The 20,236-nt window shown below is 34.7% G+C and overlaps 1 protein-coding gene across 1 annotated transcript in view; it reads right to left on the reverse strand.

The window, feature by feature from the left end:
- Window positions 1-1,577: 1,577 nt before the first annotated feature.
- RPGRIP1L (RPGRIP1 like) overlaps window positions 1,578-20,236 on the reverse strand; it is a 72,218-nt gene continuing 53,559 nt past the window's right edge. The window contains exons 23-25 of the mRNA XM_057429570.1: window positions 14,169-14,253; window positions 7,205-7,338; window positions 1,578-3,785 (exon numbers count right to left, since the gene is read on the reverse strand). Of these exons, the coding sequence (XP_057285553.1) occupies window positions 3,673-3,785; window positions 7,205-7,338; window positions 14,169-14,253 (332 nt within the window). The 3' untranslated portion in view covers window positions 1,578-3,672. The remainder of the gene's footprint in view (window positions 3,786-7,204; window positions 7,339-14,168; window positions 14,254-20,236) is intronic.

A 20,236-nucleotide genomic window follows, 5' to 3' on the forward strand; every position in this document is an offset into this window, starting at 1 on the left:
GGTATCAACCTGAATTTATATTCTGCAATTAACTTCATAATGGCAAAATAATGCACTCAGTTTAGTATTAGTTGTAATAACTGGGATGTAAATTGTAATGTTAAGGAAGTCGTGGAAAAAAATATTTATTTTTTTGTGGAATATCTTGGAAAAACATATGGATAAATCATAATCACCACCTGCAAAAAGATATAACTGCAAAATGAAGTATCTCCCTGGCTCTGAAACATGCAATAAAATTTGTTGCACAATTTCAAGTCTGTACCTGAATTTATATCTCAGCTCTAATACAAACAAGAAAATTAAATTTAACAGCTAATACTTAGGCTTGAAATCTTTGTTGACTTCTTGAGTTATGATAATGCCCTACCGCACCTTAAAATAATAAAAAGCATTTTAAACCATTATTATGATTAACTGATATACTGATCTTCAGTTGTAGATGTTCTGTGAGACAAGTTACTGTAACTTATTGTGACATCTACTCTTAAAGAATAAGTTTTGACTTATTGTACAGCAAAACTGAATGTGTTCACGCATATGTTGCCTTGGTTCATGATATATTTGCTTTTATAAATTCCACCCCTAGGTTAAGGTTCTAATAGGTTAAAAACAACATTAAAAAAAAAAAAAAGAAAAAAAAAAGAAGAAAAAAGAGTAAAGTTTTTTTGACCTAAAGTTTCCATCTTGATAAGCATAGCTGGGACACCTGGAGAACAGCAGCTATTATATCACGTGAGAAGATACGACAGCAAATATAACAATTAATGGGAAAAGATGTAAAATAACAAAACCAATCATCTGACCAATTTATCTTATGCAGGACCACAGTTACATCCATGTTACACCACAGAAAAAATTTATCTTAGTTAAATTTATTTTAATTAATTAAAATTAATTTTAATTAAGGAACATTTTAAAGTATGGTAATACCCAACCTTAATAAGGCTCCTTTTTTTAAAATGCAAAAAGCATTGTGCTTATTAACATGTTGCACACAAAACAGAATAGTTTTTGCGTTAGGCTAGAGAGTACATAGATGCAAGGTTTTTTTTTCAGGCTATTCATAGCTAAAATCTGGACAAAGTGGTGCCAAATTACATTTTCCACTTTCCCTGCACAGTGCAGCATTTAGATGTAAGATTTAAGAGCTTGTTGGGAATACAGACTACTTAACTGCAAGAACAAAACTTTTAGTATGTGCGTATGTTATGCTGCATAAGATAATACAGTCCATCTGTTGGAAAAAGCCTCATTGAATATTATATCTGTCTTCATAATAAACATGAACAGAAATCAAGATTATTTTTTTAAATGCAAAACTGAGTAACAGTGAGCCTTACAAAGAAGTATATTTAGGAACCTGAGGCAGATTATACATGTTAATGTTGGAGTCACTGAGAACAGTTAACACAACGTAACCAAATGTCAACTGGAATATTTTGCAGTAACTTACCAAAGACTTCTGTGTTTAATGAATATATGAACGCTTGGTTTCTGCGTTTTCAACTTCAGATGATAAAGATTAAGTGCTAAGGGTGTTACTGTAAACGCTGAAGTGAGATGAACATCACTGATTTTCTGATCTTACCACATGGTTTATTTCAGAAGAAAACAAGCCCCAGTTACATATCTCTCCTGCAAGTCAGTAAACAGTCACATACGAAAACTCAGTACAATTTGCTTCTTTGTTTATGTGCAGGATATTTAGTTTGGTTTGCAAAGTATTAGAAGAATAATAAGAACCTCCTGGCAGAATACCGCAACTAAATTTCTAAAAAGCCACTCAGTTAATCTCAGTGTTGAATCTAGCTGTTTCAAATTATTGTAATGTATAATAACAGTCTTACTGACAATATAGACGAACAGAGCCAAAAAAAGCTAGAAATAGTGGCCAAAATGATGAACTAAGCGCCAGCCCAAATGACAACAAACATATGGCCATTAACTGAAGAATGGAGGGGTTTAGGAATGCAGCTGTCTGTGGTCTCCTAAAAGTTCCAGAGGAATGAAACGCTGTGAGGACTGGCAAAGGCTGGCTCAGAAGTACTACTGAAGATGGTGGGTCCTAAAACTGGAGTCAACCATTGAATCATCCTGGAATTTACAGATTTCTGTGGCCAGAATATATTCATTCCATTGGCCTCATAATGTACATCAACAAATTAATATTGTATGGATGTCATTTCAAAGCCTACCGAAGACGAAGAGCCATTACTGAAGCCATTAGAGCACAGATGGTTCAAACTATATGCAGATATTCATACTTGCATTTCTGCATTATAGCTGGGTTTTTTTTCTGTTGAACTGTAATGAATTGTCTCATAATCTATTCCATCTTCTTGCCATTAGCAGGCTTTGAATGTTCACAAATAGGAGCAAAGAACTCATTTTCCAGAGCTTTAATCACACAAAGAGGGAATGCCTAATTCTCTAAATGAAATGGTCTGTGATCACTGAAGCAGAGATTTAATATATCACGGCAAATTAGGTAGATTTTAATAAATTACTTATCTGTCTGAATACTTTACATATGCTTATGAAGAAACATAGCCTGTTTGCAAACAGTAGAAATCCACAGCCTATAAAATCTTTTGAAGAAAATTACAAATAAAAAAGTAAATTAAAAAATGAAATGTATTATATCCTTGTTCTCAAGAGACAATCCTTTTGCAGCATTGATTCACAGCTCCATTAAAAATATCAATTAAATCCTTCACTGAGATTGGTTAAAAGCTGGAAAATTAACTTTCTGAGCTAGACACTGGTTATTCAGATCTAACAATTCATTATATATGTTTGATGTAAGTTCTGAAAGTGACAAAAAACAAACAAAAATACAACTGCCTGTCCCCACATCTCAAACCAGGTGAAGCAAAATCTGCTGCTGTATGGCTTCTTTTTGTGCTTTGACAGATGTTGGCTGAAAGTAAATCTTTGACTCTACAAAAAAAATTAATGTGCCTGCCCTCCCCCAACTTCAAATCAGGATAATCATAAACAGCTGATTATAATGTTAGTAGAAGGGTAAAAGTTATTTAAGAAAAGGTTGCAGTAATTTAATAAGTCCTGCAACTAGCCTCATTTTTTATATTTAATTGATAGGAACTGCATGCATCAAAGAAAACACATACTGAGATTTAATGTGCATAAAATGGATATTAGCATTTTAAAGAGGCAGATTAACACATTAATCCAAGTAATTTTCATATATTGCTTTTAATAAAATCTTCACAGTATAAAATTCTTAATGAGGCTAATCACAGGCATTCCATTTAGTGGGGTGATTAGGGATAACATAAAAGTATTTTTAATCAGTTTTCTAAGGCTTATGGTTTTTTTATTAAAAATTAAAAATTTGACTTGCATTTTTATTACTGTTTTATGTGTGAAAAAATCATGAAAATGCAAATAAAGCACAACATTCAATCATGTAGGTATTAATTATTTACAAGACGTTGTCCATTGTGGAGAGATTCTTAGCCTTAGGGGGAAAATATAAAAACAAACAGACTGAAAAGTATACAAAACTTTACAACTACAAATCAAGCATCCCTTTCATATAAATTATACATTAAATATACTGTAAGAATTACAAAGATCTCATCTTTGAAGCACTATCAAGCATGTATTTACACTGAGAGAAGCAACTTCTGTAGGCAAACTTCCCTTTCATGCCTCCCAGTCTTCTTCGCATTCCTCATAGACTGAACGCAGCACATGGAGGGCTTCCACTGTTACTTTGAGCTTCCCAATTACTGCACTATCATCTTTTGAATTGAAAACTAGAAAGAAAACATCAGAAAACAGCATTAGCAATTTTATTTGAGGTTTGGTTTTCATTCTGATAATTTTCCTTAGCATTCTGACAAATTAAAAAGCACATAAACATATGCTTAAAAGAAGAGAAATACATAAATAATTATAAAAGAAATCTTCCAGTTCAGGCACTCAGCCTACTGGAAAATGAGCACTCCAAGAACTAGAATGTACATGAATGAAAGTATCAGTCTTGGAATTAACTCCGAAATAAAGAAAACTATCTGTATGATAATTGCCTATACAAATTAATTAATTGTCACCACGTGCAAACCTTTAATAAAGACATATATGCATACTTATAAATAAAGTAAAAAATATACTGCCTTGTCTACACTGTGTATATGACCAGTAAAATCAGCCTGGACAGTTATTAGTATTTAAATGGTACAATGTTTTTTTCTGTCTGGTGCAATGAAAAATTAATTTAATTCCAGGCTCCTGTATTGTAAAACAGTGAAGTATGGGCAAAGACGGTACATCCCCCTAGACTAAACTATTTAACTACCTTCATCTTTGTGTATGTGGGCTTTAAAATAGTATTTCAAATTTCTACTTTACAGAAATTAGCTAACATGAGTTAAAATTGCACTCTTTTACAGTATCTAAGTAAGCCCAGAGGGCCACAATCTCTGCTGCTCTGATTAAAAACATGAGGCTAACAGTTAGCAGTGAGGCTCTTTTCCAATCCTGCATAAAAAGCAATGAGGCTGTCTAACATGAGTCTAGAAGGAATTTGAATAAAAACAAATAGTCTTGACAGCACATCTTTTCAAAGCAAATTATACAGCAGACAAATGGCAAGGCTATGTATTTACTATATAAACTAGGATAAGTACTCTGGGACATGCTCTGATACTGCATGCTACAACTCCTAGACTGCTGGGACAGCTCAGAAGAGGTTTGGAAAAGAAAAAGTATGGAATAAAACCTTCCATCATTTACTGTGTTGACAGAGCTGTTACAGGACAAACTGGATGCTATTCTTGGAGATCCTTGGACAAATCCCTCAGTCAGCTGTAAACTTGGAAGACTTCAGGGACATTATTTGTTTTACTTATAAGAATGGTAGGACAAGTGTAATTAAGGATATCAGAAGACGTTACTTCTATTTTCTCAGTTTTAATATTGTCATATTATCTCTGAGACATATTCACAGAATAGAATTACAGAATGGTTAGGGTTGGAAAGGACCTCAAGATCATCTAGTTTCAATTTCTGTAGTATGTCTTATGTTCTCTTTCATCCAGCCTCTTGTTTAGCTATTCACTCAATTGCTTCATATTTCATGTAGGCCACTTTGATATGATCAGCAATGAAAGGAACAAGATATGAGACAGATACATGCTTGCAATGCTCAAAAAGAATAAAGGAAGTTTGTGGTATTTAACTTAAGAATGATTAGAGCTTCATGTGGTAGTGTCCTGTGAATTTCCCTGTGTCTTGGTATATTCTTTTCTCTCAAACCTATACCCACCTCAGAGAAAGTGTCCATTACTATTTAGGAATTCTATTTATTGTGTCATTACATTAAATTAAAGTCTGGGTCCAGATCTTAACTAAGAACAGATCCTTTTGCAGTGACTGCCCAAGAAAATATACTTGTATATACTATGTTAGTCATGATCTGACATATGTTAATGTAAATTTCATTTCAATTCTCAGAAAGTTCTAGATTTCCAAAAAAATATGGTTATGGATGCAATAAAAAAAAAAATCTAAACTGTACAGCATCTGCAGGGAAGGGAAGAACTCTGGACAGGAGTAAGAATGGTAATAGTTCTATCTTTTACTACCACTTTCACAGATATAATGTACATAAAGTAAAAATTATTTCACATGCCCTATGATTAGGGGAAGAAATGCTCCTCACAATGTTGAAGCAGTTGTCATTACATAGTGGCAACTACCTTTTGACAGAACCACTAGTATAAAAACCAGTCCTTCTTGTCATGATAATTATCTCAGACACCAATTACGAGTTTTAAGGAGTTTTGTAAAATGTGACTTTCAGGGCTACAAAATTATATCACTAACGAATCTTATCAAATGGGAATTATGACAATGAGAATTATGGCCTAAAATCCAGAACAAAAACAATTTTCCATTGAGAGAATATGAAATACCTTTTTGGAGGAGATGTGCTTTCTTCCAACTTCTTGAAGAAAAATTATTGGTGGAGAAAAGATTAAGTAAGCCACAGAAAGAAGTGCATGAAATCCATATGTTATTTTTCCAGAGTATGGAAAACTGATTCTTTTTAGAATTTTCCTTATCATGTTCCTAGAACTTTGATGCATACTTTTGAGTATTTTAGCTACAGCATGAATGCAAATCATGCATGATAATGGAAATGGATAAGAAAGCCTGTTTCTTTCCTTTACTACTCAGCTCCCCATCACTCAAGGTATGGTAATTAGACACAGAAGTAGAAGTAAAAAAGTCACATCAGCTTGGCATTCTACTATGGATAAACAGGAATTCTTGCTATGGCAAAGAGTACCTTGACAACATGGGTGCCCTGCATCTAGAAATCAAGCTGGTTCTTACCACTACAGAGGAGTAACTGTTTTGTAGCAGATACACTCTCAGATTCTTCACTAAACTTCAACGGGAAAAGAGGACTGAGAGGAACAGGTGAGGAGAAAAATGCACAACTGATAACTGATAACCGATAACCACGTCCCTGCTACTATGGGGAACATGAAAGTCTGAGCAAGGACTGTCTGTGAAAGGCCAGAGTAACCTTCTTAAGTCTTCTGTGTTATGCTGTGGTTAAGACCCAAGAAAAGAAACATTCCACACCTCCTACTCATCTCACCTTGCTCTAATGAGTCACGCTGAATATTTGGTCAGTCTGTTACAGAAAAATGTTTACTCTAAACTGATACCTAACCAAAGCCACCACTATCTCATAGTGTCTCAATACCTGTTTCATATGGAGGACGCAAGATTGAGGTAATCTGTGGATTATGAAATAACTTCAAATAAAATACAGATATTAGCAATACTGTATTACTGACATAAATTTTAGTAACAAAATATAGATTTATAGTCTTACAAGCATGAAATGTGTGGTATAAAATAGACAATTATAGTAAGTGGAAATGTGTAAGTGGAAATGTTAAGTGGAAAAATTCTTAGGTTTCATTAACTAATTACTATGAGCTAGGAACGCCATTTGAGTATTTTATTTTTCAACCAGATTTTAAGGAATAACAATAGCACAGTTTTTGCAGACCTTTGCAAACAAATGTGGAAGCCATTAGTAATGAATTTCTTATTGTGACAATGGGAAACGCACAATAAAACTTGGGGAGACAAGCAGAAATGAAATAATTTTTAGGTTACAAAAAGTTACAAGAAAATAAGCTCTAAAACTTACCATCAATATCTTGCTCAATGATATCTCTTTGCTCCTGGAATAACTTTCTCAAACTGACATAAGCAACACCAATATCTTCACATTCAAGATCCTCTTCATCATCTGGGGGGTCACTGACCACAGTAAACTGTAGGCTAAGCATAAAAATAAAATAAAAATAATTAACTCAAAACACAGGCAGAAAAAACAAAACAAAGAACACACTCTATTTTACCAGTTAAGCATAAATCAGAACTGCTTTATGAATTATATCCAATATTTTCCATCACAAGAACAGTCTGACGCCCTTTCTTTTAAATCTTTCCTCCTTTAGCATTATTTAGCAGTACTAGAAGGATGGAGAGTTTGCAGCCTCAGATCTGGAAGCTTATAGAATTGTTCCATTTTTCTCCCCTCACCCCACCGCCCTGTAGTACAATTTTCCTTCATACAGCAGTGACAGGCAGAAGAACATTCTAAGGGTTTAAGACTTGAATGCTTGTTTAGCTCAGCTGCTGAATCAACTGTTCAAGTTGCTTAATTTTGTTATATCCCCCCCAGCTAAAAATCAAGATTGTACCTATGCACTTTGAGGCTTTTATAGTAAAGCTCATTTATATAAAATATCTAAAACTATAGGCAGGGGTGTTTTTTTAATGAGCTTTATTTTTTTTCTGTTGTTGGTTGATTGATTTTGTTTGTATTTTTACTGTGTTGACCACACCTTGTAAATTATTTCATGTGAAGGAATAAAAACCAATTCATAAGCAATAATGGAAGGTTGAGACTAAACGCAATTACATTTTGTTGGGTTAAACCTTTGAGTACCATAAACTTGTTTAAAAAGTGCAACTACATTAATTCAGTCAGGCCACATTAAGACAAACCTGCATGATTATTTCAGCTGTCATGTGGAATATGCTTATGAAGTAAAACTTTTTAGGTGTCCTCACTTATTCTACTTTATTTGCATAGCAGTCTTGGAACATATTAATTGGATTCCTGTTGGACAGGACTAAACTAAAGTGAAGATGTGCTCCAGGCGTACCTACCCCTAAGCACTCCACAGCAGTAGTCAGTAGAATCAGCTAGCACAATGAATTCTCAAAATCATCCTAAAAATGTATGTACTGTGAATATCAGACCATTAGCAACAACTGATCTGTGCTAGAGTCTCTGGTCTGCACTACTTGATAATTTAGTAAATTTTAAGCCATGCATTTTCTTGGCTTTGCACTAAGTGGTGTGGGAGACATGAGATAAATAACTGAGAGAGATAAACAACATCAAGCATTTTCCTGATATCAGAAATTCTAGCCATATTCAATGAAGCAAGTATTTCCAAACAGCAAGTATAAAATATTTAGCTGAAAGTTATCAAGATTTTTCACACCTCATTTCGATACTTAGATAGCATATTCTAGCCAAGAACACATTCCACAAAATTACAGGAACCTAAAGGCAGTTCTCACAAAATACTATCTTTCTAAAGTTATCTCATGTATTCATTATTTAAAGTTGGACATTGCACAGCAATTTCTCCTGCATTTGTTCCATCTTGGATTTTATCTTCATTATTCTGTTCCTGTTTTAGACATGAAAAGCTCCCTGTAAGTAGAGTCTGGACACAAAGGCCTTTGAGCATTTTCTGTGCTGCCTAAACAGACTGTTTGTCCATCCCAAATATATGAAGCCCAACAACTATACAAAATACTCACATTTCCTTGAGAACTTAAATTACAGTCATTGTATCCAAGAATGGCTTTTCTTTTAAACACTTAATTCCAGTGTTGTGCTGGAGCTGCCTTGAGTTAGTGGCTTGTTTTGGGGCCAAAACTCCATGACTGACAAAATGACAAAAATTAAGAGCTAAGTACTTTTTTGGTATGTCTTGGCAATGTTGTTTAAATTGTGAACCCTTGTGAACATTACAGCCTAAAAATGTTACAAGAAGCATAATTTCAAATGAGTAACAATCAGATTGCATAAAATGCAAGTCTACAGGAAAGGACATTTTAGACAAAATATAATCAAATCTTCCTAGAAGACTTTAAACATAACAACTGCAATACTCTTCTACAATAGTTTATTTTTGTGCTTGGCACTTACTAACAAAAATTAATCCTAGAAAATACAGACATAAATACTTGTTTGTCAGTAAAACCAGATGCATGTTGAAAACACGTCTGAAAAAAAATTTGGAGGCAAAAAAGAAAAATATCATAGATGTTTCCAACAGCAGGTGGCTTCATTGAGTATAACAGATCTAAGTTAAAGATTCTGGCAAAGCTAAGCAGCAGCAAAGTTGCCAAAACTCAGTCAAAATAAAAGAAATACTTAGATGTGTAAGATAAATATTAAAGGAAATAAAAAGAAATTAAAAACTCGAAGAATAATGACAAAACTGTTAGGTATTTGCTACAGATCTGTTTTGTTAGGATTCAGTTTCAATTTAAATCAAATCAATTGGTGAAATCAGCTTAGCAGTCAAAACAGTGACAGAAGAGGGGGAGATAATTGCTGGATTAATGTTTATTACTTAAGGGTACCAACTACTAAATTTTCACTAAAGCATAAACTAAAAGCAGGCCTAGTAACATTTGGGACAGTCTCTTATAGCCGAAGTGGAGAGGTGTTCATACTGGTGCCCTTTCTGGTTCAGATCATATGCAAATGTTTTACATGAATAGATCAGACTTTAATAAAACAGATTAAAAGATGTTGCAAGAATGCTACCACCATCACTGTGTCTTTTGTAATTTAAAAAAAGTATTACATCTGCTTTAAGTTTAGAAAATATTTAAACATGATTTTTAGTATGCTTTTTTCTTCATTTGCCAAGAACTACTTGAATTTTGTTTTCAGGTTTAAGTGGCTAAATGTCAGTTTACATTGCCTTGGAACATAATGCCCATGAACAGACTCCTCACCTTTCTTCATTCAGCACAGAATGTGCAGCTAGTGTCCCATCTTACCCTAGCACTGCCCCACTTATGTAGGAAACATCAATGGAAGTTGGAAGAGCAAAAATACTAGGATTTCTTACATAAATAAAGATATATATAGCATTCCTCTCCCATACATCTCTCTAGGATCTTAGACTTTCTCTCTAGCTTATTTCCACAGTTCTTTTCTGTAACTCCAGGTATCAGCACTCACTTCCTTGGAGGAATCCCATGCCTACTGACTTAATAAGAAATCTTGACATCCTGTTAAAAGTACTGTGTGGGAAGATACTTGCTAGCCACTGCAAGAAAGGCCAGAGAACTAAATGAAACTTGTCTGTTAATAAACGGCCAAAAGAAAAGTAAAAAAAAGATTAATAATGGCCTTCAGCTTAAAATATGCTTTATAATAAAGCAGAAAATCCTTGACAAATTGTTGTTGTTGTTATGATAACACCTAAAGGTGTTATCAACAGCAGGCAGAGTGCCTGGAGACAAAAGCTGTGATATAGGCAAATTTGATTTTAATTCTTTATTCTGGAGAATAGCATTTAAGCAGCAAGAAGAAAACCTTGTGTGTTAATATAATATATTAATGTGAAGCTAGCAGCGTACACAAGCTCTATACTCCCTTAACACAGATGCACAGATTTTGCTGCTTTGGAGAACAATGACTTCACATAGTCAGTTTCTTGGAGTAACAATCATTTCCTACCAAGAAATGATGCACCTGTCAGGATCAGCCTGGAAACCTCTTGCATAAACCTGTTCACTCTTGTTATCACAGCAGGGTGACTGTTTGGAGAATGGATTCCTCCATTCCTCACATACGTCTCTTTTGACACATGTCGGAAGAGCACACATTCTACCTCCAGGCCTGCAAGCGCTGGGAGCACAACTGTGCATGAGGAATCAGGTAAGTTTCTCCATACAATCCAAATTTCCACACTATTAAAATGCTGAAAGGCAACAGTGGAATACAGACAGGATGAGGAATAAAAGATAACTGACACAGTAACAGTGAGTTAAATGGACTGCCAGAAATGCCTCTTGTTCTTAACTGATTTAATGACTTGAACATGTAAGTAAGTAACTATGGGGATCAGATGATGAAATAATAATTTCGTATACTATTTTCTTTTTGCAGTGTTTTACAAATACTAGTTAGTATAGCTTCCTAACATAAATAAGGAATGTAATTTGAATCCCTGTTATAGATAACAAGAAACAAAAAGAAAGGCCACTCATGTCATACAGAACAACTATAAGAAGTGTTCTGAAAAAAAATCCATATTAGAGACATTGCCTGAAAACATAAAGATGAATATGCCTGTAAAAAAAGAAGAGCCATCTTTGTGGTATGCAGTAATAACTAATCTAAATAGGATTTCAAACCATTTTCCTAGTCTACCACTTTTTGCTCATATATTTTAGCTGTTACATCTTTCCATTTAGCAGCATTTTTTTGATCTTGGATACTGAGTATTTATGCATTTTCTGCCACTAAAGCCATTTATTCACATGTGGAACTCAAATCAACACTTGTAATGATTCCATATAAAAAAATTACATTAAAAGGAGAGAAAAATACACTTTGTTTTGAAATCTTATATTTTAATGAACAGTAAACCCCACTCCCTACAAGTTTTAGACTGGTTATTATGAAAAAATTCATCATCAAGTAGTGGAACAGGCTGCCCAGGGAAGTGGTGAAAGCCCCATCCCTGGAGGTATTTAAAAGACACGTAGATGTGGCACTCAGCGACACGGTCTAGGGGTGGACTTGGCAGCGCCGAGTTAACTGTTGGACTTGATCCTAAGGATCTTTTACAGCCTAAATGATTCCGGATTCCATGAAATAAACATACTTCCCCATGTAACTGCCATTTCAATCTACATTTATTTATTTGAAAGTATAAACAAAAAAGAGTATAAAACTGTGAAATGCATTATTTTCAGGGCCAAGTTGGGTCCTGTTTCCACTTTAGGATTAGGCTGTAGTTGCAACTTTGGCTTAGCAGTAATTTTATATATTCTATTAAAATATCTTTTAACACCTGAGAATATTTATCAAGGGACATTCACTGAAGTGACTCTCCTTCTGGAAGACAAAGATAGCACACAATGTATATATTTATTTTTGTTGACATATGGACCTAGTCATTATGAGTATCATATCTAACAACATTTATTGTGACAGGGAGAAAGTTCACCTGAGAAGTTACACACCACTTAATAGATGTAATACACTATCTATGCTCCTACAATCTGGCATAGCACAAATGCCATTAAAGTGTCAGGCTAAACCATGTGTTGGCAATTTGAAATGATAGTTCTATCCTTGATAATCTGGCTTCCTGAGCTTTAAAGCATTAGTTTAGTTCAGTTCCAGTTTCAGCTGAAAAAGCTCTGATATTAGTTTGTAAAGCTTGTGAAAGAAAACGTGTTAAAGATACAACTAGGCCAGGTTTAAAATGCGTACAGTTGAAAACATTTGGTGGATAGGCAGAAACTTTCTGTATAATTTGTTTCTTGGTGGTCCCCTTGCTAGGATGAAGTGGGGGACTGGACTACTCATAAACTTCCTGCCCTGCTGTTTAGTCAACCCAGAACTGAAAGTTTACTACAGACCAAATTAGACACAGCAATAAATGTAGAAGACAATGTACCTAGTAACACAGGACAGAACCATGATGACACACAAACGGATGGATATTTTACCTTATTTTTACCTTAGGTTTATTAGATCTTTAGCACAGATACCCAAGTATTTATAGATGAAGTGCAGCCCACACATGAGCTGTTTTCCTTCAGTGGATTATCCCTTCAAAAAAAAAAAAAATTTGTCCTCTGTGTTGTTAAATTCTTAGTTGAACATGTTACTCACTTTCCTACTCCTTATGGTAAAATAAGTCTTCTGCTTGCTTATTAAGACTGGTTTGGGGTTTTTCTAGTGGTCTTTTTTTTTTTTTGGGGGGGGGGGGGGGGTGGAGGTGTGGGGGGGTGCTGTTTGTTTGTTGGTTTTTGCATCTCCGAACACCTAAGAATGCTTTGGTATGGTATTTCCATCCCAACAAGTAACCTTTTCATGATGTTCCCTCCTCCATTCCAGTAAAACCCGTTTTATGGCCAAGACATGAAACTCAGCTCCAGAAGGAAAACGCAATGAAGAGAGACCACTCTCTTTCTTACTGCAGAGAGAATCTGTGATTTGTGAATCCTTACTTAAAAGATTTACAAGTAATTCCTACACTTCAATCAGCAAGTATTCCACTTTTTCTGCAAATTAAATGAATCTTTAAATTAATAATCGTTCCACGTTAATGAAGATTATCCTTAAAGTGGAAAGGGAATCAAAGGCTGGCATACATTCTCTCAAAGTAATGTTCATGCAATCTCAATCAAAATATTTGAATAAGAACAAATTTATTATTATAAGCTTGACTGACACTGTCACATGTACATATACATAATACCTGTCTGTTCTATCCATCCATCCATCCATCCATCCATCCATCCATCCATCCATCCATCCATCCATCCATCCATCCATCCATGTGTATGTTTTTGGAAATTCTAGGGCCCATGAACACTTTCTGAAGCTTTTACATCCCTTTTAGCACTCCAAATTCACAAAACAACAGATGTATTACTCTACCATCAGGCAGGTGTGTGCTTTTCAAATGCATTATTGATAGAATACTGACAGAATATTCTCTTTTGCAAAAAGAGGTTAAAAAAAACCCCAAACAACAAAAAACCAACAAAGCCAAAAACCAAAATAAAAACATGGTACTAAAACTTTAAAACATGAAGTATTAAGAGAGGTTGCGATATTCCATGCCACATGAACCTACTCAAGGAAAAAATGTAGATCAATTGCCATATTAGATGTAGATATTGCTCCTAGCTGCAACAAAATTTTCCCTATTTATTTATTAATTTCTCAGTGATAGCTCCTCAATAAAGTCAAATAGCAAGGCAAACCATAAGCATTATTTACGAAGACTTTTGATAGTTTCTCAGCATTATATATGTACCTGTCAGTATGTAGATCTGGCTTTAGAAGCATAGACTTGAGATACTCTCTTCTTGCCCAATTATTTGCCTTGTCCACATATATTACTGTAAAGCAAATTGGAATTCATATAATTAGTTATCAATTGGTTTTCATCTTTTAGAATAAAAAGCATGGAGAAAAGAACAAAGAAAAATAAATATTTCTTTCCCTTGTCTTTCCTAAGGAAAAGCAACAATGTTAGAACCAAATTTGAAATGTCATGTGATCTTATGGCATGTCACTGGCAGGTTTATGTGCACACTGTCAAAAAAGATACAAGCAGCATCTAAGCATGCCACATAGCTGTCATTTTCTGTTAATGGCAAAAGCAGTCATGATTTTAAAAGCCAGTGGTCTTTATTGCTTTGTATTTGAAGTGATTTACTGCATTTTTTTCCACTAAGGAGGCTAGTGATAATGATAACGTATGGCAGAGTGCTTGTCCTTTTTGACAGCATCAGTAATTTAATCCTCCTTTCCTGCCACAATATTTTAATAAAAGAAACATCTAGACCAATGGACTGGAGGAAATCCACAGCCTGTGGAGTGTGAGTGCTCCAAAAGCCTTTCATTGTTTCAAATTAAGGACCAGCTTTTAATTTTTGTAGCATTAATATGACCTACAGTGAAAGATAGCCTTGGTTTGTTAAAAAACAGTAAAAGAATGAGAAACAGGGTTTTAGAAAATTCTTTAAGAAGCTTTTGGGCATCTTACATTGAGAAAGTTGCTTGCTTTTTTGCAAATGGTATCAGCCTACAAGTATCAGTAAACTACTGTGAAAATAAAAATACAAAAATATAAAAAAAATCAGAATGTGAGCATTGAAAACCAGTGTTAAAGGAATTACTTTGTTTTTGAAGTTAGAAATGCAGCTGAAAAATTTTTTCTAGGACAGAACTAGAATGCATATATCCCTCTGAGAAACAAACAACTCTTAGGAACATTTTCCATTTGTTTATTAGGGCAGGAGGAGGAGCTAGAAATTTGTCTGACTTTAAATTCCCACATCTTTAATATCCACTCTCCTCTAGTTACTCTGTCACTGTACTCAAATATGACCTTTTTCACTCTCCACGTCACCTTAAGATTTTCCCTTCCCACTGTGCTGACAGAAACCTTTAATGTATTTCATACTGTCCAAAAACCCCTTGTTTTTATAAACAAAAATTATAAACTCTACCAAGTAGCAGATAGTATTTGAATATAGGAGAGATAAGAAGGTTCAAATAAATTCCTTGCAGATGGATTGAGGGACATATCTTCATAAAAAGTCCTTCTGGAAAGTACAACTTTCAAGCTGTAGTTCTCCAGTTTTCTCCAAAACTGCTCCTCAGCTCTTAGCTGGCCAGGAGAATCACTATTAAAAACCAGTTACTTTCAAAAAACAGCCAGCACAGTTGGTATCTGAATCACTCAGTCAAAGGAATCTGCCATTTAACATCTTTTTCTCTACTAAGAGAAAGCAAAGCACTGGTGCTCTATCTTGAAATCTGTACTTTCCACCCACAATATTTTTACTTTCTTAGGTTAAAAGAAGCTGTTACTGCCATCTGTTATTCTTCTAGGCATGTGGATGACTTTCCACATGTGCTACTCTTATGGCCAAATGCTCCTGGGGCCACCACAGGAAGTGACAGGAAGGCAGCAGGGAGACAGATGGACAGCCAAAGAACTTCAAAGGAGCTGCCACATCAACAGATTCTTCCCTTCTCCATAAGCATCCCAAATGGAATTTCCTAAGTTTACTAATTCTGTATCTAAACCGATTTAAAATGGAAATTATTTACAAATGAAAAGAGTTAGAATCCATTTCACTCGATGGAAAAATTCAGACTAGCAAGTAAAATATTCAACACAAAAACTCCATTCAAGTCTGGGGAAAATGATTCACCAGAGTGAAAATATATTTTAGATCCTTATAAATAACATGCCTTCGTACTACCCTTTAGTACTGTGTGAAATTAGAGTTATAACTTTGCTCTAAGGTATGGAACATCACATATTGCTATCCAGTTAATTGCAAAAATAATATTAACTGGTGATAGTTTGCATCTAAAATTGTAGTTTTAAAATTTGTTCCAAAGACCAAACCATTTTCAAACCGTTTTCATTTGAGTTATACTGAGGAATCCCCCTTTTAGAATATGGACCTTCAGAAGTTTAATTTTAATTAAAAAAAAAAAAAATAAACAAAATAAACACCCCATCATCTTTCCTCCACCTCCTTTTCCTTTGGTCTACTTATACTTGCGCTTCAAGTTGTTCCAATAACCAGCTGTTCACTCAAGAGTGAAAGAAATCTGCACAGAATTCTATAATCTTTCTTCTACTTCTGCTGCCTGTTCTCTAGAACCATTATATACAGTATAAGGACACATTTCAGATCTCTTACCAAGCTTACTTTCTAGTAAATTTCTTGCCATCTCACATTTTCACAGTTAAGTCTTCACCTTTAATAAATATGAATGCTTTTTTACTAACAGCATTTATGAACTCACCTTACCTTTGAAATTTAAATAATTGTAGCTTTGACAAGAAAAATATTTATTTTACTGAAATTAAGAGTCAAGTATCAATAGATATGTGAGAGAGACTGGGTTTTGTTTGCTTGGAGCAACATGGCTTTTTATGTTTTTCTGACAGTAAACTGCCATCATGTTCACTTTAAAGCATATATTGTTACATGACCAGAAATAATGTTTGGCACACAATTTTAAGCTGCATTAAGCAGTTAAAATATTAATTCGTTTACTACTCATCAAAACCAAGAACACCTAAACAAACTTCATAAAGAAATCAGAGTTCTTCCTTTTCATCAAATTACAGGACAGAGTCATGGTGTGAGCACAAATTGGCAAGTTCCAGTTTTCTTTGAATTTATGGGACTGTAGTGTTTGGAAGCATTCTTAGATATTCTAACAACTCTTTCCACCACTAAGCTCCTCTTCTCAGTCAGTGCAGCCATGATTAGATAAAATGTGGGAAATCAGAGTGTATAAACCTCTCATTCAAATTTCTGTTCCAAGACCTTGGACAAAAGAAAATTATGTTCTAACCATTCCTAGTAAAAAAGTCATAGTAAAAATAAAAGATTAATGTCAAATTACACACTGTAACCACTTGTCAAAAGGGAAATGCATAGGATCTTGTATGTCCTGGTCAAAGGAGTTCTACTGTATTGTTCTTCAACAAATCATAGAATCATAGAATAGTTAAGGTTGAAAAGGACCTTAAGATCATCTAGTTCCAACCCCCCTTCCATGGGCAGGGACACCTCACACTAAACCATGCCACCCAAGGCTTTGTCCAATCTGGCCTTGAACACTGGCAGGGATGGAGCATTCACAACCTCCCTGGGAAACCCATTCCAGTGCCTCACCACCCTCACAGGAAAGAATTTCCTCCTTAGATCCAATCTAAACTTCCCCTGTTTAAGTTTTAACCCATTACCCCTTGTCCTGTCACTACAGTCCCTAATGAAGAGTCCCTCCCCAGCATCCCTATAGGCCCCCTTCAGATACTGGAAGGCTGCTATGAGGTCTCCATGCAGCCTTCTCTTCTCCAGGCTGAACAGCCCCAACTTTCTCAGCCTATCTTCATACAGGAGGTGCACCAGTCCCTGATCATCCTCGTGGCCCTCCTTTGGACTTGTTCCAACAGTTCCATTTCCTTTTTATGTTGAGGACACCAGAACTGCACACAATGCTCCAAGTGAGGTCTCACAAGAGCAGAGTAGAGGGGCAAGATCACCTCCTTCGACTTGCTGGTCACACTCCTTTTGATGCAGCCCAGGATACGGTTGGCTTTCTGGGCTGCAAGCGCACGCTGGAGCCGGCTCCTGTTCATTTTCTCATCAACCAACACCCCAAGTTCTTCTCCACAGGGCTGCTCTGATTCCAAGATTCCACTAATCTTCTGGTATCTTATTTGTCAAGCAACCTTACCAAAGAATGTGCAAAAAGGTACGGAAAAAACTGGAATATCTTTTAAGCAACCAATCTGCAGCCTTCTGTATCAGTTAAGACGGTTTTAAAACAGTCATGCTATACTAGTTATAAATAATATAATAAGTTTTATTTATAAGAATTAACGACATTTTAGATTACTTATTGATTTAGCCTGATTTTCTCCATGCAAAAATCTAGAAGACTATTAGTTTCCTTCTAAGCTCAAAGTAAATTTCTTTCTACCCAAGCAAATCTCATTTTTATTACAGAAAATATTCAATTAATGTTAAATATTCAACATACTCAAATCTAATTAGACATGAATAAAAGATACAGTAAACTTACAGTAAACACACATGCAGGTTTTATTACTACTATTTTACAGGCTGTCTGTCTAACATTATCAAAAAGCATAGTCATTAGGGTTTTTTTCCCCCCCTTTTATGCAAAGCTAATCTTGAATAGAAATCAGATGACTAACTGCCTAAGCAAAGCTCTGCAAACAACATCCACATTAGTATTATGCTGAAGAATACAGTCCTGAAGAAATTAAGACCAAAAACACATTTTAATTTTGATTTGTTTTAAACAGTTCTATACTCAATACTTAAGTAACAAAAAGGAAATCAAAGGCATGAAGCCAGGTTATGATTAGTGGAAATAACATGATACTGCACTACCAGATTGGAAAGCCTTATAAATTACAGTCTTTACAAAGCATGATACTATTTTCAAATATCACAGCTTGAAATATATTTAAGTTTTATAATTAGCTTTAGAGTTGGTAATTTCACTCTTTATTAATCATAACCTTGTTGCATTTTGGTAGTTTAACTTGGCAAAGTCAGTACTTAAGAGCTAACATTACGATGAGACCATACCCAATATACAGAAGAATCAGAATACTGTGATTTTTTATACCTTCTGAATGCTTCTTATAGTCAAAGCTAGAGAAACTGAAAAAGCAAGAAAAATTAAAATTGATAAACAGCTTTTATTTGCTTACTGTACTATTTCAATGAGGTTTTAAAAAATTTATTTCCATTATGTCTTCGTATCTAGAAAATCTGAAAAGTGCTTACAGGAGCTAGCAAGATGAATATTGTTCAGCTCACAAAAAAAAAAATCCTCACTTATCTGGTATCTCATTTAGTATATGATGCCAGAAATCCCATTTGTTTGAACAGAAGTAAGCCTTATTGAATGGAAGAGTTTGCAGGGCTATTAGTTTTGTTCTGTTTTTTTCCTAAAGCCTTACAAAGATCATTGTTTTTCTCACAGTCACAGAAGTTAACACACTGTGCCCTCTCCTCTGTATTCTGCCTCAAATGGGCAGTCCTGCTATAACAATGGTTTATGTGACATCTATGAGAAATTTCAGTCTTCAACTATGGCGTAATCCAACAGTTTATGAGTTATTATGAGGATATAAATGAGTAAATTCTTTGGCAAGTCTCTTTCTAAAATGAGGTTTCTAGATGGCAGCAATTTTAAAGATCTGACTGTGGCACCAGTTTTGCAAAACTGTTTTTGAAAGAATGCTTAGTTTGAATACCTGCATTAACGGTGTGCCACAAACAGCAAACTGATTCACCTGCTCCAGGATTCTGTTGGCTAAAAATGCAATACTTGGAAGTCCAAGACAACATGAAGCACTCAGACTGAATCTTAAATGTATCAGACTTTAACAGGGGAGAAAAAGTTAATGAATAATTGAAATGCTATGAAATAGCTGGGAAAATAAGTGATGATTATTATTCCAATAGTTCTTGTATGCTGTTAGTGTACATGACATTGTGTATTGACACAAAGAGTGTTCATTTATTAGAGAATAGCATATGGAACATGCAGGATTAAGTATTATGAACTAAATATCAATATGGTAATATTAAACATGGCTGAATAATTTCCTATTTCAAAAAGTTCTTACTAAAGGAACATTGAGTACTCCCCCAAGTGATGATCAAATTCAATTACGTATTTTCTCATTGTAACTGTGTTTTAGTTCTAGACGGTTACATGTAATGTTTTTATTTTACTGTATTATCATGTACTGACAGAAATGCTCTTTTAGTAAGAATACATAAACTTTAGTTATGT

This window comes from Pezoporus wallicus, unplaced genomic scaffold (genome assembly GCF_028554395.1).
Source record: "Pezoporus wallicus isolate ANWC-B61680 ecotype Strahan unplaced genomic scaffold, APGP_CSIRO_Pwel_v1 contig_13784, whole genome shotgun sequence".
NCBI lineage: Eukaryota > Metazoa > Chordata > Aves > Psittaciformes > Psittacidae > Pezoporus > Pezoporus wallicus.